We start from the raw sequence: 20,533 nt of genomic DNA on the forward strand, positions 1-20,533 counted from the left end.
GATGATTTATTTCGCGTTTGACGGATTTTGATTGCAAAAAACGTTAGATCATAACTTTCTTATTAAGACCCTGTCTTTTGATTGATTCTTGTTGTTGAATTCTGTCCCAAAAGTGCTGTGACTGGTGGTTCGCGCGACGAAACTGCAAATTGTATTGTGATAACGGTGTAGCATTTCCAGTCCAGTGCTGCATTTCAAAATTCAAACGTTGGTTTAAATTAGAATGAAAAAGTGCTGGTTGTAAATTGGCACATGCCAATACCAATCCCAACACACTTTAATTAGTGTAATGATAAAGTTAGGGCTAAGTAAGGATAAAATTGATTTTTCCAAAATGAATAAAAAGTATGACCGGTTCGAAACAATAAGTGGCATCAGGGTGTTAAATGATAAAATACATATGTATATATATATATATATATCTTTGCCGTTTTCACACCAGTCTTGAATATGCTGCATCAACAAACAAAGAAAGAGCCTAAAATCAAAAGTGACAGAAAATCGACAAAAGGGCAAGATACTTTACAATTTGCGTTTTTTAGTTTCCTGTAATTGTTTGTTAAACTGTACATTTGACTCGCACGAACCTACAAAGAAATGACTTAAAATTTAAAACCAGTCTGTAATATGTGCAAATGTTGATTCATGGCCATCGCAGTTTCAAAGTATTTCAAGGCAAAACCATAGCGGTCAAAATGTATTTTTATCGGGTTAGACGCCCGATGTAGGTATAAATCACATGTTTGCGTTTCTTATTGTCAACATACGAACAAGAGCTTATTTTTACCCAAAGAAAAAAAATCACCTTGTTAACTTTCTGCACCATTGCTATTTATCTGGTAAGAAGCCTTTGGGTTGTGACTCGGTCTCAGTTTGCGTGAGCATCCAAAGAAAAAAAATCACCTTGTTAACTTTCTGCGTCATTGCTATTTATCTGGTAAGAAGCCATTGGGTTTGTTACTCTTTCTCAGTTTGCGTGAGCATTTGATTCGTGATAAAGCGGGTACGTTTGCTTCCTTCCGTTGATAGGCACGCACTGCTGTGCAAGTCACACAAATTGTTTGTTTATTAATTACCACTCTTGCAGGTCGAAGCGCTGCATGGGGGAACAGCCAGAACACGAGATTTTTTTAGTCAAGTGAATCATTTTTTTGTTTCGATGCAAGTATTGTTAATCGTATTTGACCTACTTTTAATGTCACTTATATTAAGAAATGTGTGATTTGCGTCAGGTTTTGCCGTTAAAAGCGCCTAGCTTCAGATTGTAGCGTTAAAAATCGGTGTTTTTGTAGATGTCTAACAACTGCATGGCCAGTTTTGGTTAAGTATTTACGTCTGTTTTGCCAAACGTTTTCATGTTAGCCTTTCAAAGCTGAAGAACTTTTTCTTTAAAAAACTTTACTTGACTTTAACTCGAACGAAGGCAAAACCGCCAGAGACCTGACATGTAGTGAATACATTTTATTGAAAAACAACGGCCGTTTTATCACAAAGGCAAGGTATTGAGTAAGCTTCAACGATGCGTTATAAAGGTACACCTGGATTTGGGTTTTCGTTGTAAATTTTTATTATGTATACATAGACTTGTAGGGTCTCCTTATACACCACATGTGGGCACACCCTAGATCAGTGATGCCCATGTTTGTTAGGTGCAGTGTGCTAGGGGAAGCTGCCTAGTGATTCATCGTTGTTATGTTTTGGCGCAGGCAGGCACCAGGAAGGGCCGTTTTGCGAAAAAGACAAACCTACTACAGTAGTTTGTATGTCAACCGTACAGGCGTAAAGTGAGTAGGCTTCATGTATTGCTTTAGCTTTTGCATTGCCTGAAGGTTAGACAGTGGCTTTCTAATAACTGTGTAACGTAAACAGATGAATATAAAGGTATAAACGAAGGGCCGTTAGTATTGTTGACGAGGCCGTCTCGGTCATATCAAAGCAACTGAATAGCAGTTACAGTAATATTATAATTTCTAGCCCAAACTATTGACTTTAAATTCTCAGCCGTATTTTATTGGTGTTGTACAATACCAGTAGCCATCGGCCAGTCAAATTTTTGGCTAGATTTTGAACAGTGAAATATAGCTTGTGCGTCTCTTTTAAGTATATGGCGACTGCTATTAACTTGCAATGCTATATTCATCTTTTTAAAGCATTTACAGTGAATTTGTGACAACAGTTTAACGATTTAATAGCCTCTACAAATGAAACGCTGATATCCCCTTACTGTTTAAAGCCTGTGGTACTGTTTATGATCTATAAATTGGCAAAAAGCCTGCTTTAATAGTGTTAAACTGCGTACAAGTGGTATAAAACGTGATACTCATGATGTGTATAACTGATTATGTTGCATTGCGCTTTACAAACCAATTATAATATCACTTCATATTACTACAGCCTGACGCAAATGCTTTAACTAGTTTGATACCAAAACTGTAAGTAAATTAACTTTTGTCCAACTTTCAGTAATTCCCGGTAGTGGTTTATGGACATTGCTTTCAGCACCCACGTTTAGTAACGTTCGTCCGCCGATGGTTTTTTAAAGCATTTTGGCCATTACTGTGGCACGACGACCAGCGAGCATAAGTATAGGCTGGGTTGGCAGTCATAAGACCATTGCTTTGCGTTTAATCAATTGCCCGTCGACGCATTGTATTTTGGGACAGACATGACCTTTGTGTTTTGGCTCGTCTTTTAATGTAGTGATGGATGGCTTTCGGCATGAATACGACGATAGTTTATTTAGTTGGGTGCTGTAACCCAGCTGTGCAGTTAACACTCGATAGCCTAATACATTTGTATCTATATCTTTCAGCAGTAAAGAAAGTACTTCTTGTAGATTATGCAATGAAAAACTGTCCACCAAGGTAGAATTTGCAGCAAGTTGGTTTAAGTTGGTATATCGCTTGGTGAAAGAAACATATGGATGCATTTGCCGCAGAGTACACAAAAGAATTATGAATGTCAGCCAGGTTCATTAGCCTATATTTTTAAACAGAAAACACATGAGGTGACATTTCTTATATGTATACAGGGTGCTAACACTTAGTGAATTTATGCAACAATGGTCAATATGAATGCAAAGTGAACAGCCTTGCATGAGTCACTTAAAAGATGACAAATATGCACAAACACTTTACCTCTATCTAATAGCGCGCAGTTTGTGGTAGCAACAATGCAAAGTAGCTTACACCATAAACAGGTGACACAGATACAATATCTCAATTGATTCGTTGCTGTTGCACTTACAAGACCCACATTTAAGCCACAGTGCTGAAAACTTGGTATTCAGGTCATTGGCACACAGTGAATCAGAAAGCTAAAACTAAACCTAGTTTTACATGCATTGCATTACTGCTGGTTTCCAGCATAGCTTAAGTCATAGAAAGACATTCAAAGCCGATTTCGCTGTTGCAGCTCTGGTGTTGCTATCTGGTTTAAAGGGTCAGTTGATAAGTATGAGCACCTAATGCGCGGGCTATCTCTTGGCTTTGCCGAATTGATTCTTAATTGCTTATGGCCTGTGGGGAGTAGAAGCCTTGACTGGAATCATTTGGCAAAACTAGGGAGAGATACGAGATAGAATGGATATGGTTACTGATTAGTTTGACAGCATTGAATCTTACCGTCTTATTAAATGAAGTATAGAGATAAAAGGTTCTGTACGTTTTAATATTACCACCAAAACAGCAAAAAGATCAAACGAGTGGTTTATTTAGTATTAAACATACAAAAACAGCCCCAGAAAATGTATTTATTAAGAGGTAAAAATTAAAAAAAACGTAGCAGTTGCAAATTCATTGTTACATTTTAATTACTTCAAATATTTCAAACAGCCACAATAGAAAATAAGGATTTATCAAACCAGAAAATTGTCAATTAGCGGGCTGGAATAGGCAGAGCACCGGGAAAATCGACTAATCGCTTTCAGTCAAAATGTACTATAGACTACTATCCATTTTATAGATGTAGGAAGAGCAACACGAAAGATTCCACGCTGTATGCAGTTAGTTGTTGACAGAGCGTAGTTGTCAGAACACAAAAAAAACATCACAGGATAACGGTATGAGCTTTAGTCTATATACCTTTAATCAATAAGCGCTTTTAATCACCCTTTTGGGCAAGATAGTATCAACCATAAAACAATGTATTTGGTGTCGAAATTTGCAGATTTTAGATGCCATAAACACAGTGTTTAAGTAATATTACTAAAGCAAGGTATGACTAAAGGCAAATACCTAATCTATTTAAATGATACAAGCCCTACTTTCAGTTATGTACGACCTTGTTTTACTACCACAGTTGTCTTGATCAATTTTAATGCGCGATCGATTGATTGACACCGAATTGTTTCTCTTGATCTGTACATGTTTTTACCATCATCGACAGTATGGTGTTCCTGCAGTCTTGAATGAGAAGCGCGAATTCGTTCAAACCATCGATCGGAAGCGCTGAGGAAAACTACTTAGATGCAGAATCAGTGTGACCGAGCAAAAATGAAGCTGTTCTCACGTTAAGGCTTTTAGTTTTGTAGCAGTAAAACAATATTGAAACTATCGCATCGATTTTTCATCGTGAAATGATTTCACAAAATTTACGTTTGGCGATAGTTGCCGAAACGATTTTACACTAAAGCGATGATGCGTGTTGATATATACTGCGAAAGCTATTTGATCAAATCGTTCATTGAGTTCAGTTTTCATGCGAGAAAGCCTAGTACGATGTGAGCTCTTGAATGTAACCGTCAGGTAAAACAGACTTTGCAACTATATTTAAAATTTAAACCAGTTTTCTATTTAATGCTGAATGGTGCTGTAACATGGTGCATTGCGCCTTCATAACGATGGCAACATAAAAGCTTAGTGTAGCCTACGGGTTTTTGCACAGACAAACTAGTGGTAGCCTATCTTACGTGTATGATTTCATTGCACTAAATAAAGCAGCCGTTTGAAGTAGGACTCCAAGGTGCTGTTGTTGCTCAAAAATCACTTGACAATCTTAAATTTGGCTTGCAATCAATGCAATTGCAATGTAAGTCTATCTCCTTTGTAGGCTTTGAAGTACCCGCGTATAGAGCCCTTTGTAAGCGATATCAAAGAGCTTTGGTAGTTGTAATTACCTTTTTTTCAAAGAATCTTATTACATTGCCTTGACAGATCGGTTGATATCAGTGCAATTTTCACTAAGGGCAACATCATTGCCAGAATCTATTCTTCGCCTTGTACTTTACATCACAAGGACTAATAAACCAATACAGTTTGCCCACAAACCCCAACTAAGATTTCCACCGTACTAATTGCTTGCCGACTAGTCTAAGAATCCTGCTGAGTGACATTTAATCCGCTCCGCAAAGCTCACCTGCTTGGATCCTGCGTTCTTTATTGATTCTTGCCGATCCATCGCTCTTAAATTATTTATGTCGGTTGTATAGCAGTAATTATGGACTAAGGTGCAAGCTTATCACAGGCGCTTCTGAACGCGAAATTGGTATCGTGACTTAACGTAAAAGCAGGTAAGATAAATGTAGGTTGTTAGTCAACTGTCCAGTCAGCGTGATAATCATATTGCTTTTTAATTGAAATTTTCAGAACATATTGGTTCGAAAGCCAAAGGTGTGCATTTAATGTTTTTCACATTACGAATTAAAAATTTATGGTTTTTAGAGATGACTAATAACCTAAGGTTTACTCTGCTGATGATATTTAGGTAGCCATCACTAATCTACAATATTCACGCACTCAGTTGCGAATAATTTGCAGAATGTAAAGGTTAAGCACATAGCTCTTTCCAACTGTGTTTTGCTGGAAGAGTAGGTTTGAATTTACGTTGTTGCCGTTTTTTCAAATGCTTGTTTAATAAAATCAGAATATTTGTTTTCTATGAACCTCTTTTCACTTAGCTTACTGTGAAATAAAATGATCTGTCGGATCCGTATGGATTACTCATCGGATCAAAGTGCAAGTTCGGATTAAGTTAAAGCCTATCAGCACTGTAAAAGATTTACACTGTGGTTTTCTTACTATACTATGGAGCTGGAGGAAATGCCTTCCCTAGAACGCCAACCATCCGAAGACTGTGAGAATGCTCTTGAAACGTTGGACTCGAATGCAATGGACAACAACTGTCGGTTAAACCGTAAACGTAAACCGCCCAATCTCAGCATACCCGCTTCGCAGGAGCAACATATCCAAAACGCCGAGGATATTAACATGAACGTTGAACATGCCGCGACAAATACTGAAACCCAACCGTTTGTTACTCTTAGAAAACAAGTCGTAAGCAGTCTGGGTGCTGGGGCTATGAATTCTCCTGTTGTAAGGAGGTCTTCCCGACTTGGACAAATATTGGAGATTCCGGATGTAGCAGCAGCTTTGGTCCACGACGAAGGGTATGAGATGCTGTTACAGACTCGAAGATGTAGCTTTGAACGTGCAGCATCACGTCGACAACAAACCCCAGCCGCTGTAGTTAACTCCCAAGGACAGTTTCTTTTTGACGAGTCAACGTCTCCAGATGCAGACTCCGAGTCTACTTCTGGAAGTGACACCTCTTCTTTACAATCCACTGTTGAAATCCAGTCCGACCAGTCTAAACGCCCCGACGCTACTAGACCTCGTTTGGAACCTAACAAAGTTGAACCAAGCAATGCCAAAGAAGTGTATGACCGTATAGCTGATAGTACTAGACCAGCAGAACTTTTTGGATCCCCTGTAGATAAAAAGCCACCATTACATGTGACTATACCCTCTTCGCCGCATCCTAAAAAACGAACGCCAACTGATTCGTTGGATGAGGACCCAACATCTGAAGAAGTAAACACGAGCGGCGGGAAAAGGACGCTGTTGTCCCGGCTGCGAAAATCAGGATTAAATCGAAGTCCAAGCAACGCTAGTTTACATGGGTGGGAGTCTTTAGCCCGCGCACTTGCTCGGGTTGGCGCAAACCCTGCAGCGTTTAGTGGCTTAGACATGGAGTCTTTTGACCTTAACCCTGATCTGACACCAATCTTAAAACGAAGATCGCATCACCAGTCAAATTGGAATTCCCTAGACAAGGTGATATTATGCCAAAGATTAAGTCAAAGTGCCTTCCGGTTTTCAATTCACAAAATTTGTATACATTCATTATTAACATTAACTATCTCCTTACTTTAGCATATGTCGCAGTTTTTGTCTAACATATTAGCAATATAGTTAGGTTGATTTATAACTTCTCATGTGGTTAAAATTCGGCCAGAAGTCAAAGCAATAAAATGTGACTGTGTTTTGATGCTTCTTTGGCACTAACATGACCCCAAGAAATGAAACTCCCTTGAGGTTGTAGTTCCAGAGATAAACAACTTCTCGTGTATCGGAAATTTCCCTTAACGACCTGTTTCTCAATTCACCCGGGAAAGTTTATCCAATAATTACATAACGCTTACGGCATTAACAATTCAATGGCCTTGACCTACTATTACAAGTGCTAATCCAGGAACTCAACGACAGTACAATTTTGTTCTATTTTCGGCACAGGTATACTTTGCTCTAAATTTTTGACAATTTTAAGATAATACTTCCAAGTTATGTATGTCTATATCTAGAAATAATAAATTAGGTTTTAGTTCAAGGTTCCCTCGCTCTTTTATTTTGTTGTTTCACCCATTTTCAATTTAGATCAATTTCTCTATTAAATTTAGCTCCATTTCACCCTCGTATTAAATCATCTGGTTTAAAGTCGTAGTAAACAAACAGTTCGTCCACAAGCAAATAAAAATACTTGTGTTTTGTCCGTATAAAAGCAGGCTTTCGGCTACACCAAAGTTAAAATGCTAATGTATCGTCTTGTTTGCAAATTCAATTTTATGCGTTGGGTTGTCTATAAGAAAACGCTGAGTTAATTATGATATGTTGTCTGGCATACATTATTCAGCAAGTCGTCTCCGGCGGTCACGCAGTTCACTAGCTAAAGTGATTTGCTGCGAATCAGATTTTAAACTTTTAAAGAAAAACTCCTGTCTGCGCATGGGATTGCATTCACGTTTGGCAAACATTTTTCTAACGACAATCTAAAAATATTGCAAACATTTGCCTATTCCTTAAAACTTTTAAAAATGTTTAATGTTTGTTCGATTTGATATCCCAAGTAGCCTAGACCAAAACTGCCTAAAATTGTTTATTTTCCTAAACTTATAAAGATTACTGAACAGTTTGTTCCGATGTCTTCAAGGTGAAACTGGGCAACGTTTTATCTGGAGTAATTTGACGGTTATTTTCATAACCCCATTCAGAAAGGACATTGTACACTTGCAGGAATACAAAATTGCTTGACCTCTAGCTGAATAAACGACATCACACGAAATTAAAATGCGTTGTATCACGCTAGCTCCGGTATCATAAACCCTTGGTGTTATTTTCATGAAGAGTAATGAGAGTTCATGCAAAATATATTGATCCGTTGAAGAAAATTCAGTGTGAAAAACCACTAAATCTGTCGCTATGTTTTATTTGTTTTATCAAAACAAATGCATTTCGCTATAAAAAGCATCATCAGTGTCTAAAAACAAAATAAAAAGCGGGATAAGAGCAAAAAATGCAAAAAACACACACCACCAGACCAACCGCAAAAAGCCTTTCCTCTGTCTTACAGGACTGCAAATGCAGACCGGCAGGTATGGCGTTGATAAAACACACGAAAAAAGGCGAGGAAAAGATAAGGGCGCAAAACGAAAAAACAAACACGATTGCAACAACAAAGCGATTGCAGTTTACGAACTACCGGAAGGACCATCGCTTGAACATTTATTGTGGCGCCGGTTAAAATTAGCCATTTGTTTTCACAAATATCAAGAGTTTTATCAACGCCATACCTGCCGGTCTGCATTTGCAGTCCTGTAAGACAGAGGAAAGGCTTTTTGCGGTTGGTCTGGTGGTGTGTGTTTTTTGCATTTTTTGCTCTTATCCCGCTTTTTATTTTGTTTTTAGACACTAATGATGCTTTTTATAGCGAAATGCATTTGTTTTGATAAAACAAATAAAACATAGCGACAGATTTAGTGGTTTTTCACACTGAATTTTCTTCATCTGATTTTAATGACCCTGAATCGTCGCGGTCGTTTTACTTGAAAGGAGATTTCAATAATAAGAAAAGAATTACTATATTGATCCGTTTGACAAATTTGTAGCAGCCAAGTGCCGTGCGCAAATGCTTCAATATGAAAGATTTGAGGTAGGCGTAGTGAACCGCAACAGAGTGTGCTTTTTTACCTCTATGACTTTTATGCTTCATATCACAAAATCAATACATTTATGTTTACAAGAAACATTAGCGTTTCACCCATATCAGGTGTCAGTAACACCATCTGTCATGAATCCTTTGATATTTCCGTCCAAAAAGACGTTTTTGTGACATTTCTTTGGGAAAAAACGCTTGAAGAAATTAAAGCTAGATTTTCTGGTAAAAATGTGTGTGATCCAAGTTCCAGCATTTCCAGCAAAAATAAAAATATTGTGTATAACTGTACACCAATTGGACGAAAACATTTGACATTTTTCTCAGCATTTACTTAAATCTTTTAGAACACCAGCTGTGTGAAATAAAGGTTTCGATTGTGGGAACATCTCTTGCACATAAACTCATCCCTCTCATAGCGACTTGATCGCACAGAATTTCCCAAGCATCAGGCCCAGCAGTAGTGGCCTCCAAGAAAGTTCCCTTGTATTTATAGCGAGGCCTCGTGCAGTGCTGAAGTCGATGGGTTCGTGACCCTGCGCCTGATTGTCGTATTTGCCACTGGGATCTCATTGCTTGCCACAAAACAGTCTTGACCCGGACGGTCCCAATTGCCGTCGTGGCGCGCGGGTCACAAACAGTCGGTGACATCAAACGCGTCATAGAGGCGCGCGAACTTGACGCCCCGTGGTTTCGCACAACCCGCTGTTGTCTAAATTAAAGCAAGTCTTGTGAACTTGCGTGGAGATGATAATGAACTTTTTGGGTCATTGTCAAAGTAGGCCTATATGTGTGTGGTAAAGAATGTGGAAGACACCGTAAATGTCCGTTTGGTAGTATTTTATTTGTGACTGCTTTACATGTCATTTAGTGGTGCTCGCCAGGGATACAAAAAACGCAAATGTTTGTTTGCTTCCGTTGTGCAAGTTGTGGGTTGAAACTATATTTATATTTATCGATATACGTTGAAATTTTCATTTCATAATTACACACTTGTCGCACAAAATTTTAAAGCCCTATTGGTTCATCCCTTCAGTGTGTTTATCTCCAGGAAAAACATGTTTTCTTTGCCTCATTACCTGGGAGTAGTTTTATATTCTTGTCAGATGTTTTGCAAAGAACTTTTCATTGCTTTCTCAGATATTAAAAAACAAGCATATGACTTTTTGATAACGATTTTATAACTCAACGGGGTTTCAGAAAGTAGTTTAAAACTTTCAACCATTTTTGCAGGAACCTGGAACCAAGCCGACCCTTCGCAAAAAAACTGTTTCCTTTAGTCGTCTTCCCAGCGAAGCATCTGTCAAAAACTCCGCTGATTGCATTACCCTCATGCAGACCGGACATCAGTTTGTAAAGATGAGATCAAATGCGAGGGTCTACAACCGTCTCTACTGGCTAGACGAAGTCAACAAGTAAGAATTTTTTTGTCAGTTTGATTTAACTTATATTCTCTACGTTTTTACTTTATGTGCGTTTAAAGTTTCTTCATTTACGATTGCTTCGCCCCATTGTACACACTTTTACGAGGTTTTTGCACCGTGTTTAACCTGTGTTTTTGCTTTGTTTAAGGCTAACTTAATTCAACCAAAAACACTTGTGTCTTTGAACTTGTGATTGTTTTTTTGCATATGTCTCTGAAATAGTTCCGTTTAAAGTTCCATATCGACGATATATTTAGTCAAAATGACTAGGATTTGAATCCTGACCGTCTCTCGGACTGTATTTTTCGATTTTTTTAACCGATTGGCAAAGTTCAAAGCTTTTAAACGTAATGTCATAAAGTAACTTCATTTGGGCAATCTAGAATGACCTAATGAACCCTTGCAGACGTTTTTATTTAGTTAAGCGTACGCAATGTGATTTGAAAACGCCTTCGTTAAACACCATAAAGTTACTTAAGAGTTTTGCACTCCAAGGTCGCAAATTGGGTTGTGATTTCAAAGCACGGTTACAACCCCAGCAATAGGTTTTGAAGTCATTTTAGGGCAGTGAAAAAACAAATGCCTTTGTGCAAATACATTTGAGCTGTTACAAATTTACTCGTTTCTTAAAATCCCTGATCAACAAAATCCATTGCATCTCATAAACTTTCAAGGAATGTACATTTCTTCAATACTTTTGCGACCAGTTACAACAAACGAACAGGATAACATAACTGCAGACGGTGCAGACTGTTTCAACCTTTATAAGGCCTCATCAGTGCAGCTGGTGACAATAAATAAGTCGTACAGGCTAGGCTTTGGTGCTTCAGTTTCTGAGCATATACAGGCTGGAAAGTCATGTCTTAAATTCACCTAACATATCAATATCAGGACAATGCTTTTGTAATATGATGTTCGATTTAAAAGCTGTAAAATTGAAAAGGCAAGACATTAGGTTGCTTTTTTATAAAACCATTACTCTCCATGTAGTTCAAATTTCAATTTAGTATCAGTACAACTTAAAAAAACAAAACACACAGTCGCGTTAAATCGTGGTGTCTTTCACCTCAATGCACAATTCAAATTCGAACGACTATTTTAAGACGTCCCACCGCAAATAGGGGACCGTATTGCTACAGCTGTGTATTGGCTGTATTGCATGACCAAATCGAGGTACTGCTGATTCATATACAAATTTGTTTTGTTTTTACTTTGTCGCGTCCAGTCTTGCTTTTGCCTTTCTTGAAAGTGTGTGTTTGAGACAAACACTAGGTATTTTCCTTTGCGCCTTTATTAGTTTACTTAACACATATTTATTTATTGGCTAAGAAATATCTTTAACAATATTGGCTAAGAATATCGTGATAAAAGTACAAAAAAAATGTGTTCATTTGTGGTACAACCTTGCCTCACAGGCTAACTGTGGCTTGCGTTGGGATAAACAAATACTATTCTGCCTGTTGTCGCCACGCTTGAAGTCCAACATTCATAACTCCATCTAAATGCCAATCAATGTTTTTATGTAATTTGTGAGTCAATTTTGTTTAATTCTTTTTTTCTGCCTACGATAGAGTTGAATCGGGCCCGAAAATGGGGCCGGAGTCCTGCATGAACCCGGCCCCAACATTTTTTTTGAAAAAGGCCCGAAATAGGCTGTAAAGTAAGTGAAGTTGGGCCACAAATAGGGCTGTGTGAAGTCAGACCCGCATGAAGCCAGTTGTTTAAAGCTTACATCCAAATCCGGCCAGGACACAAACTTGAACCCAAAGCCTGGGCCAGCTCACAACTGCGGCCTCCGCAATGCCACTAATTTTTTCTTCAAGTATCCTCGTACTAACCTTAGTTCTGTTAAATCTGGGTATCGTCCCGTCTGAAGAATGCCAAGCTGTAAATACAATGCTCGACAAAAAGCCTTCAAACTTTTGTTATATCAAATGAAGCATGAATAGCTACAAATTGAATGCACAAAAAAGCATTAAACTTATGTTTAGCTGCTTGAGATGGGAACCATCGAAAAAAGATTCCGGCAAGGCTCGTATAGATGTTTCAGCAATTCGCGAAGTTCGTCCTGGAAAGACTACTGAACTTTTCCTCTCATCCGACATTTCTACTCACTTCCCTGAAGAGTGTTCCTTCTCGATAATTTATGCTGATGGAAAAACCTTGGATCTAATTGCCAACTCGACTGACGAAGCTAGTGTCTGGGTCACAGGTAATATACGTTTTTTGTGGTAGATTTTTAAAATGTCTACATCAGCTTGGTAAAACAATCTGATATATTCTCCAGCGTAGCTTACGGTACACGGTTGTGAATTTTGAATTTGAAACAAAACTTTGATGCACTTAAAAGGGGATTAGAGACAATTGAATGTCAACAACTTCACAATACAAAGACCTAAAGTTTTAATTTTTAAACCCTCCATGTAGACCTAAAAAAATGTATTCAAAACTTAGGTTTTTACATAAATGGGTCACAATGCAGGGAGACGCGACCAGCAAACATGGCAAAAATGTCATTTTAAGCGTCTTAAGAATTACCACTTGACCAAACAAATTCAATGTTTTTATGGGCTTAATCACAGCGAATATCATTGTTTTCAAGTATGGACGGTTGTTATAAGCATTTGTAAATGGTTAAAATAAAGATGTCGCTTTTTACGACTATTTGCTGCTCAGACGACTTACGAACATATTCGGGTATAGTGCCCAAAATTCTGCTATTTAGTAACTGCCTATTGGAAGATCCCTGCTTTTGTTTGACGGATGATAGCGGTTTGATAAAGCACTTGAATGTATTGTCTTATCTGATTAAAATATAGTGGATAGGAAAGACCAAGGTTAAATTTAATCAATCTTTGGCGAAAAAGAATCGATATATTGTATTAACTGGTTAGGCCAAAGGCATATTATTTTTTGCATAATACATCTATGTGTGTTCTATTATTACAAATTAATTTGAAGGACATGTCGTCTCCGTCTTTTAGTTTTTGCGTCATGTACATGTTTTAATCACTTGGTTAGTTTATGTAGTTTACTATGCTAGTGAAAACTATTAGTGACATTGAGTCATTTTCGACCATGCAAAAAATAATGAGTTGAATACAGTTACCCCCTTAACCTATGAATGTATCACGTGACTGTGCATTACTTTTTTGGGGGGCATTGTTAATGATGAAAGTTTTTTTTAAACTTATTGCATACTGTATTATATTGCACATACTGTATTAGCTACTAATGCATTTAGTAAAACACGAGCTAATACAGTATGTGCAATATAATACAGTAATATAATAAATAAATTTAACGTCACATGAATAACCACAACAGTTTCGCCTTTCACCTATTACTTCTGCAAATAACTTTGCATTCTTTGTTTTGGCCATTCACAATGATCCTTTTTTAACCCTAAAATGCAAAAAATACCATTAATGTTGCGCCCTTAATCTTTTACTTTTGCAAGTAACTGTGCAGTACTTTTTGGCCAATGTTAATAATGAAAACTCTTTCAAATCCCAAAATATAGAATGCTTTGCACACATCGTATTTCCATGTGTCTCATACTGTATTCAACTTCACATGAACTAACATTACAACGGCCCAACTGAAACCATTTTGCATTAGGTCTTCGTTGTCTGATGTCCGGACAAGATATGGAGGGTCTTCGAATGCGAGGAGATGCCCGGGACACTTGGTTATGTGCAGTATTTGATCGTGCTGACATCAACAGTGATGGTTATCTCGACGAAGAAGAATCGCTAAAACTGTTAACGGTGTGTATAGAGATGTCAATGAGGATTTGATAAAGCGCACCGTTGCTGTAAAGTTGTTAATAAAAAAAAACTAATCCTAGTTTATTGGCTTCCAACGGTTTTCCACGGATTCTTTCTTAACAATTCGAAACCGACTGGATGGCCAATGTTTGGCCTTTTACTGACCCCGTCACGCAATTATCAGTTTTCCAATTTATTGTTGCAATTTACTTTCCTTCAATGCGTGGCAAATAAAGAATTGAATTGAAATTTAAATGGAAACATTTCCATTCCTCCCTCATAGACTACATACTAGATACTAAATCATGGAACAGTGGCTCCCAACCTTTTTCGACGAATTCCTCACTTAACAATTCAGAATATTTCCACCCCTTCCTAATATAGTGCATGCTAGAGTCATATAACCATATACAAAGATCATTTAAAATTGGGTATTTTAATAACTTCACAGGTCATTATTTCCAAAGCTTAAGTGTCTATTTACAAACCACAAAAAATTATTGTAAATTCCTCCCCGAGTGGAAACCACTGTTCTAACAACTATAGTTGTTGGTGTTGAAAAATATATTGAGTTTCGCCGAAAAGGCCCACATCTTGAATTAAATACGTTATTTCAACCTTTACCTAACCCTTACAAATCCGAAGTTTCATCGAAAACGCCACTACGCTCTACAACAGTGTTTCTTAACCTTTTTTGCGCTTGTACCCTTTGAGCTTTCATAAAATTTTCTCGTACCCCCTGTCTAAAATGGCCGACGAAAGTAAATAAAATTGTAGCAATAGTAATTAAACTCAGTGTATTATAACTTGGGTGTTGAATGCATGCATGAAAACAGTATTATTTTAAGTAGTACAAAAATAACCCGTTGTAGATACTGTATTTAACAAAGTAACTTGTTACGCATTCTTCACAAATATGCCTATATAGCATATAGTTTTACCCTGCATGTCGTACCCCCAGCTTTGATGCTTCGTACCCCCAAGGGGTACACGTACCCCTGGTTAAGAACCCCTGCTCTACAACTTCGTCTATTGTAGTGTTACTGCTTTATAAAGTACATGTATTTTTAACCTTTACTTAACCCTTAGACATACTTTCTCCAAACACAGTATCTGAAGTATAATGACTTTTGAGGTGGGCGGCAAACCGCTAAAACAGTTTCGTCAAACCGCAATAGCACAACTGCCTTGAATGGGATCAATACCATTGACATGAAAATACAAAACACTTGCCGCAAGTGATTCTCGCGGTGTTACACATGTGGTCGTTTTAAACACGCAATAGTAATACATTCAATTGTTTGCCGTCATTCAAAACTTTGTTTTTTGTCTCAAACTTTCACTGATCATCGCGAATTGAAAGTAACAAAATGGAAACAGCAAGTTAAGTCATCTTATGAACGTCGTGAGATGTTCACAAGCTCACGAAAATCCATCAGACCGCGGATTCATCATCATGATACAAATATTGTGAAAACAAGTCCTATTTTAGGTTGTGGTTTGAACTTAACTTTATGCAGACAGTTAAACGCGTACTTGAGTTCAGAAATCGTTCAAGGTTGAACCACGTATGTTCAGAATACAAATAACTCGTAAATCAGCTATTACAGTCACAAATAACTCGTAAATCAGCTAATACAGTCACAAATGACTCGTAAATCAGCTAATACAGTCACAAATAACTCGTAATTCAGCTAATACATTTTTAACACACTTGAATTAGTGTGTGTATTTTCTTGTTCAATGTATGAAGATATCGATTTCACCAACAAAAATGACATGTTCTGTCCTAATTCAATTTATCCAGGCAACTGTGAAATTGTTTTCGGTCTTCTGAATAATTGGCTGAAAGCAATGCCGCAGTTTCTGCACACATCTCTATTTTCAATACATATTGGATTTGTATGCAATAAACGTTTTTCAAGGAATAGAGTTACGGCGTATGTAAAAGCATTGTGTTGTTTAATTCAGAGTTTAAGTGATGGAATTCGCGAACTTCGCATCAAGCAAAAACTCCAAGAACACGTTCAAATGCGAGGGAGCACCGATCATTCCCGGCTCAGTAAAGACGAATTCGTCGAAATATTCAAGGTAAGCTACGGCCGCCAATCGAAGTAGAATGAAATACAATAGCTCCAGTATCAATTTTGCGGTTTTTAAGAGCATTGATCGCGTCCTTTTACCAACTTCACTGGTCCTTTTTGCTATTGAACTCATAAGCGTATGACTCCATTGTTCGCCTGTACGTTATTTCTCCGGATATTTCTTCCGAATAATTTCAATGCGGTTCAAAGGTCATAGCATTAATCAGGGTCTAATACCAGCAGTATCATATGCAAGACATGTCTTCTGACGCAAACGTACAAAAAGTGGATTGGGTTATCAAAACTGTTCTGACAATGGTCATGTATTGCTGAGTTTGTTCTAGCTTTTTTGAAGATCAGTTGAAAGAATGCTGCAAAGCAAAGGTCTATATAACCGGTTCTATTGGGCGAAATAGATATTGCTTTTGCAATCTACTGGTACTTTCAAACCAGTAATGTCCACGTTTAAATGTTAACATTTTACTGATTAATTTCAAAACAAACCAACAAACATACATTTCTTATTAGCTTATGAACTGCTGTCAATGGTATTTTCAACCATTACAGTGAATACTGAGCCATTCCTATACTTTATGCTGGTACTGTTTGGCGGCTGGGTTGTAGTGTGAAAGATGTTCCTGGAAATGCGATGCAACGCGTTGCACCAGGAAATGAACGTTGGCGCTGAACGACATGCGCTGTCGCTTGTATAGAACTCTGTGCTACATCAAACATCCGAATGCTCGCCTCCGCAAAAATGACCTCACATTTTCGCGCCCCCATCCCTCTGCAGAACAGTTGCCAGTCTAGCAAAATACAAGCCACAAACTTAAGTCACCCTAAGCCAATGTTTGTCAACCTTTGTGGGCTAAAGAGTGGTTCTAAATGGGCCACATTGTTTAGAGAAAGTCATATATAGAATCCGAATTTGTTGTTAACATTGTTTGATTTCGTGAGACACTGCTTGATTATGTTTTAAAGCATATTTCCCACTGAATGTTAAAATAAATCGCTACACTTTACAAAAATGCCTGTACGAGTCACAACAAGCTTAAGAAATAATGAAACTTTGCCATTTTGAAGAACAAAAAGTAAGCCATGAGAATCTAAAGCAACGTTTTTTATGCCGTGAAACAAAAAATGTTGAGAAACAGGGCGCTAAGCCAAGTGCTAACAGGAGGTTTTTCACTTAATTGTCAGCCGTTAAACCTTGAGCCTTTATCCAATTTCATTTTTCCATCAGGGAGGCTTTACCTAGATTAGGTACAATATTGCGTTGTATGACCCGAACTCAGCTCTCTATCTGCACTCTAGTATTGTTTTGATTCGCAAGACTGTCTGTTTAACAACAAGCCTTTGAAAAGTTTTGGGTGGGCTGACTTGGAACTGACAGTTTGTTCAAATCATTTTCCTGCTAATGTTAGTGGAGCGTTTACATGTTGCCAGTACAATCGTTTGGTCAAATTTACATTGTCGCAAATACTTGAAAAAACTGGAGCCCCCAAACTTTTTCGTTATTGTCGGTCGCAATATAGGGTTTTATTTTGCTAATGGACTTTAGCATAGAGCCCGAAAAGAAAGTCTAACGGCTGGCTTGAGACGATATAAAAACGATGTCAGTTTGAAAACGAGGTATCTTTTTAACTAAACCAAAGTCCCTTAGACCAGTTCAAGAATCCCTTTCAACGGGGTATCAGTGTACGGCCATCAGTGCATAGATTCTAACACACAAAGATAACATACTTGCGGAAATAGCAACGAAATTTAAACTACCAGGAACAAATCACCTTGTTTAATGCTTTGGCAAAAAAACTGCTTTTTTAAATTCTAAAAAAGGAGGGAGGTTGGCCCTTTGCCCGCTTGGCTATGCCAATAACCAGATTCATTATGTATCAAATTTCGTGGATATTATATTGTTTATTTTACCCTATGGGATTTTATGTTTACTTTCTGCGCAGGACGTCGCCACAAGACCCGAGATCTATTTCCTTCTAGCACGATTTGCGAGTCGGGACGATCGCCTTTCCGCCGACGACCTGCTGCAATTTCTTGAAGCTGAACAAGGTAAAGTTCGAGTTTTCCTAACCCAACCTTATTATGGTGGTTTGGTTTTTATACCGATTCTGGTCCACTTAAATTGTGGTAATGTTTTGCGTTGCTTTTTTTATTGACACCATTTGGGCAAAACATTTCTTCATTTGTTCTCCTTAGTATCTCTGTATTGGTAAATAAGGAGTTTTATGTAGGCTACCCTATAGATGTTTAGCGTAACTGTTGACCAAACATAGGACAAGTAAAAGTAAAAAAAACTGCAAAGTTTTTACGCTAATTTTCAGAGTTCTATTTTGTACAAAAGAATTCTTTAGACACCCACTATGACTATATAAAGAAACCTATTTCAGAGAAATCATAATACGCCAGGCCTATTGAATGCGTTATATTTCAGAAGAATGCATTAAAATTCAAACGCAAATCTGTAGGTATATTCTCATGTCAAATTTGAATCAATAATTTATTACTTCGTTAAACTAATGCACCCTTTGGATTCAACTTAAGCTCGTGTTCTCTAAATAGGATCTGTGCCATATAAGTGTCAAATTTGGCAAATTAAAACAAAAACTAAACCTGCATTTAATACTTCCCTTTGTTTAACATTAATTAGGTTCCTCCATTTGTAAAGCCAACCCGTAAAAACGTATTCCTACAACTAAAAAACTAACATACAGAACAAACAGGTGTGAATACGTTTAGATTGTAAAATCGGTTGAGACCAGAATTTTTAGTCTCGTGCATTTAAAAATATAAATAGGTATTACCGTTTAGGTACTTTTCTGACGGTTTTGGTTCGTGCGCATACGTATGTACGGGGATTAAATTATGTGATATCGGATACGATTTGGATAAAGATGGTTTGTCAGTTAAGAGCATTTCTGTTACGTGTGTTCGACTTGACCTTTCGAAAAGCAGGGATAGATAATGTCAAGGTTATCTAACTTACGTATGCAGTGTGTTTCCGATGCCGCTCGGCCACACGACATGTTTCTATTTTGGGCCTTCGCGCTAAAAAACTGTTGCCCGGCGACAGGTGGTGATCCTTAACCTGTGAGTAATTAAAAGGATTATTGGACATATTTTGGTACTTTTATTTTCATTTTTTAGTTTCATGACGTCATCTTTTTGTGACGTCAGTGTCGATCATTTTGGTTTTGGAAAATGTATGAATGAAATTGTTTCAGTACAGGATAGTGTTCTTTTAAAAGTGAATACAGCTGTTGTTAAGTTGTAACCACGTTTTTCTGCCGTTGGGAAATAGATTAGATGCAATACTGCGGTACATAACCCCAACTCTACTCTCTGTCTGTTTTTAACTTGTTTTAACGCGGGTTAGTGTTCTTTTCAGTGTGAATTCAGCTGTTGTTAAGTTGTAACCACATTTTTCTGGCTCCTGCCTTTGGAAACTACCCCTAATGTTTTTCTAAGCGGGGCTCTAACCACACAAGTCTATTGGCGGCGCAAATGCTTTTTCACGGTCTTTGCACCAAAGCTTAGCTATGGTTAAACTTTTCGACGAAATTTGACAACGGCTCTGCAGCAATTAACCGTTTTCCACCGTAAACTCCCCGCAGTTAGGCTGTAGTCTCCGGTAATGAACTGTGCCAGGCCCGCAGCTTTGGACTTAGTGCACTTAGTGTATTTTGTGTATACTTATAGTCAGGGTTGCCATACCGTCCTTATTTCTAAGATTTGTCCTTATTTTGAAGGGCTATGTCTTAGAAAAGTTCATTGTCCTTATTTCTAAGAAATGTCCTTATTTTTGACTGTAGTCCTTATTTTGTCTTATTTTGAACTTACCATACAAATCCCTGCTACAAGTAGAAGTGAACCTAGACCCGGCCTGTTGTGAGATGCACTTAGTATATTCGAAGAACTACGAGTTGCTGAAACAGATTGTTTACGGCCAAAATATTGCAAATATGATGTCATGGCTCGTATAAATGCACAGATTTGTTCAAAAACGTGTGTTTCGTTTCGCATTAAAATTTAATTT

At 37.7% G+C, this 20,533-nt stretch overlaps 1 protein-coding gene across 2 annotated transcripts in view; it reads left to right on the top strand.

Annotated features, from left to right (window-relative positions):
* The window catches only part of LOC145217425 (inactive phospholipase C-like protein 1), a 47,078-nt gene that overhangs the window by 13,062 nt on the left and 13,483 nt on the right, over positions 1-20,533 (top strand). Inside the window, exons 1-6 of one of the 2 annotated variants that reach the window (XM_080084684.1) lie at positions 5,887-7,052; positions 10,441-10,622; positions 12,623-12,843; positions 14,253-14,401; positions 16,373-16,492; positions 18,444-18,549. In XM_080084684.1, coding sequence (XP_079940810.1) covers positions 6,024-7,052; positions 10,441-10,622; positions 12,623-12,843; positions 14,253-14,401; positions 16,373-16,492; positions 18,444-18,549 — 1,807 coding nt within the window. In that variant the 5' untranslated portion in view covers positions 5,887-6,023. Of the gene's footprint in view, positions 1-5,886; positions 7,053-10,440; positions 10,623-12,622; positions 12,844-14,252; positions 14,402-16,372; positions 16,493-18,443; positions 18,550-20,533 lie in introns of those variants that run through there. The other variant, XM_080084685.1, reaches the window with a different exon arrangement.

Source organism: Phallusia mammillata, chromosome 3 (genome assembly GCF_965637545.1).
Source record: "Phallusia mammillata chromosome 3, kaPhaMamm4.hap1.1, whole genome shotgun sequence".
NCBI lineage: Eukaryota > Metazoa > Chordata > Ascidiacea > Phlebobranchia > Ascidiidae > Phallusia > Phallusia mammillata.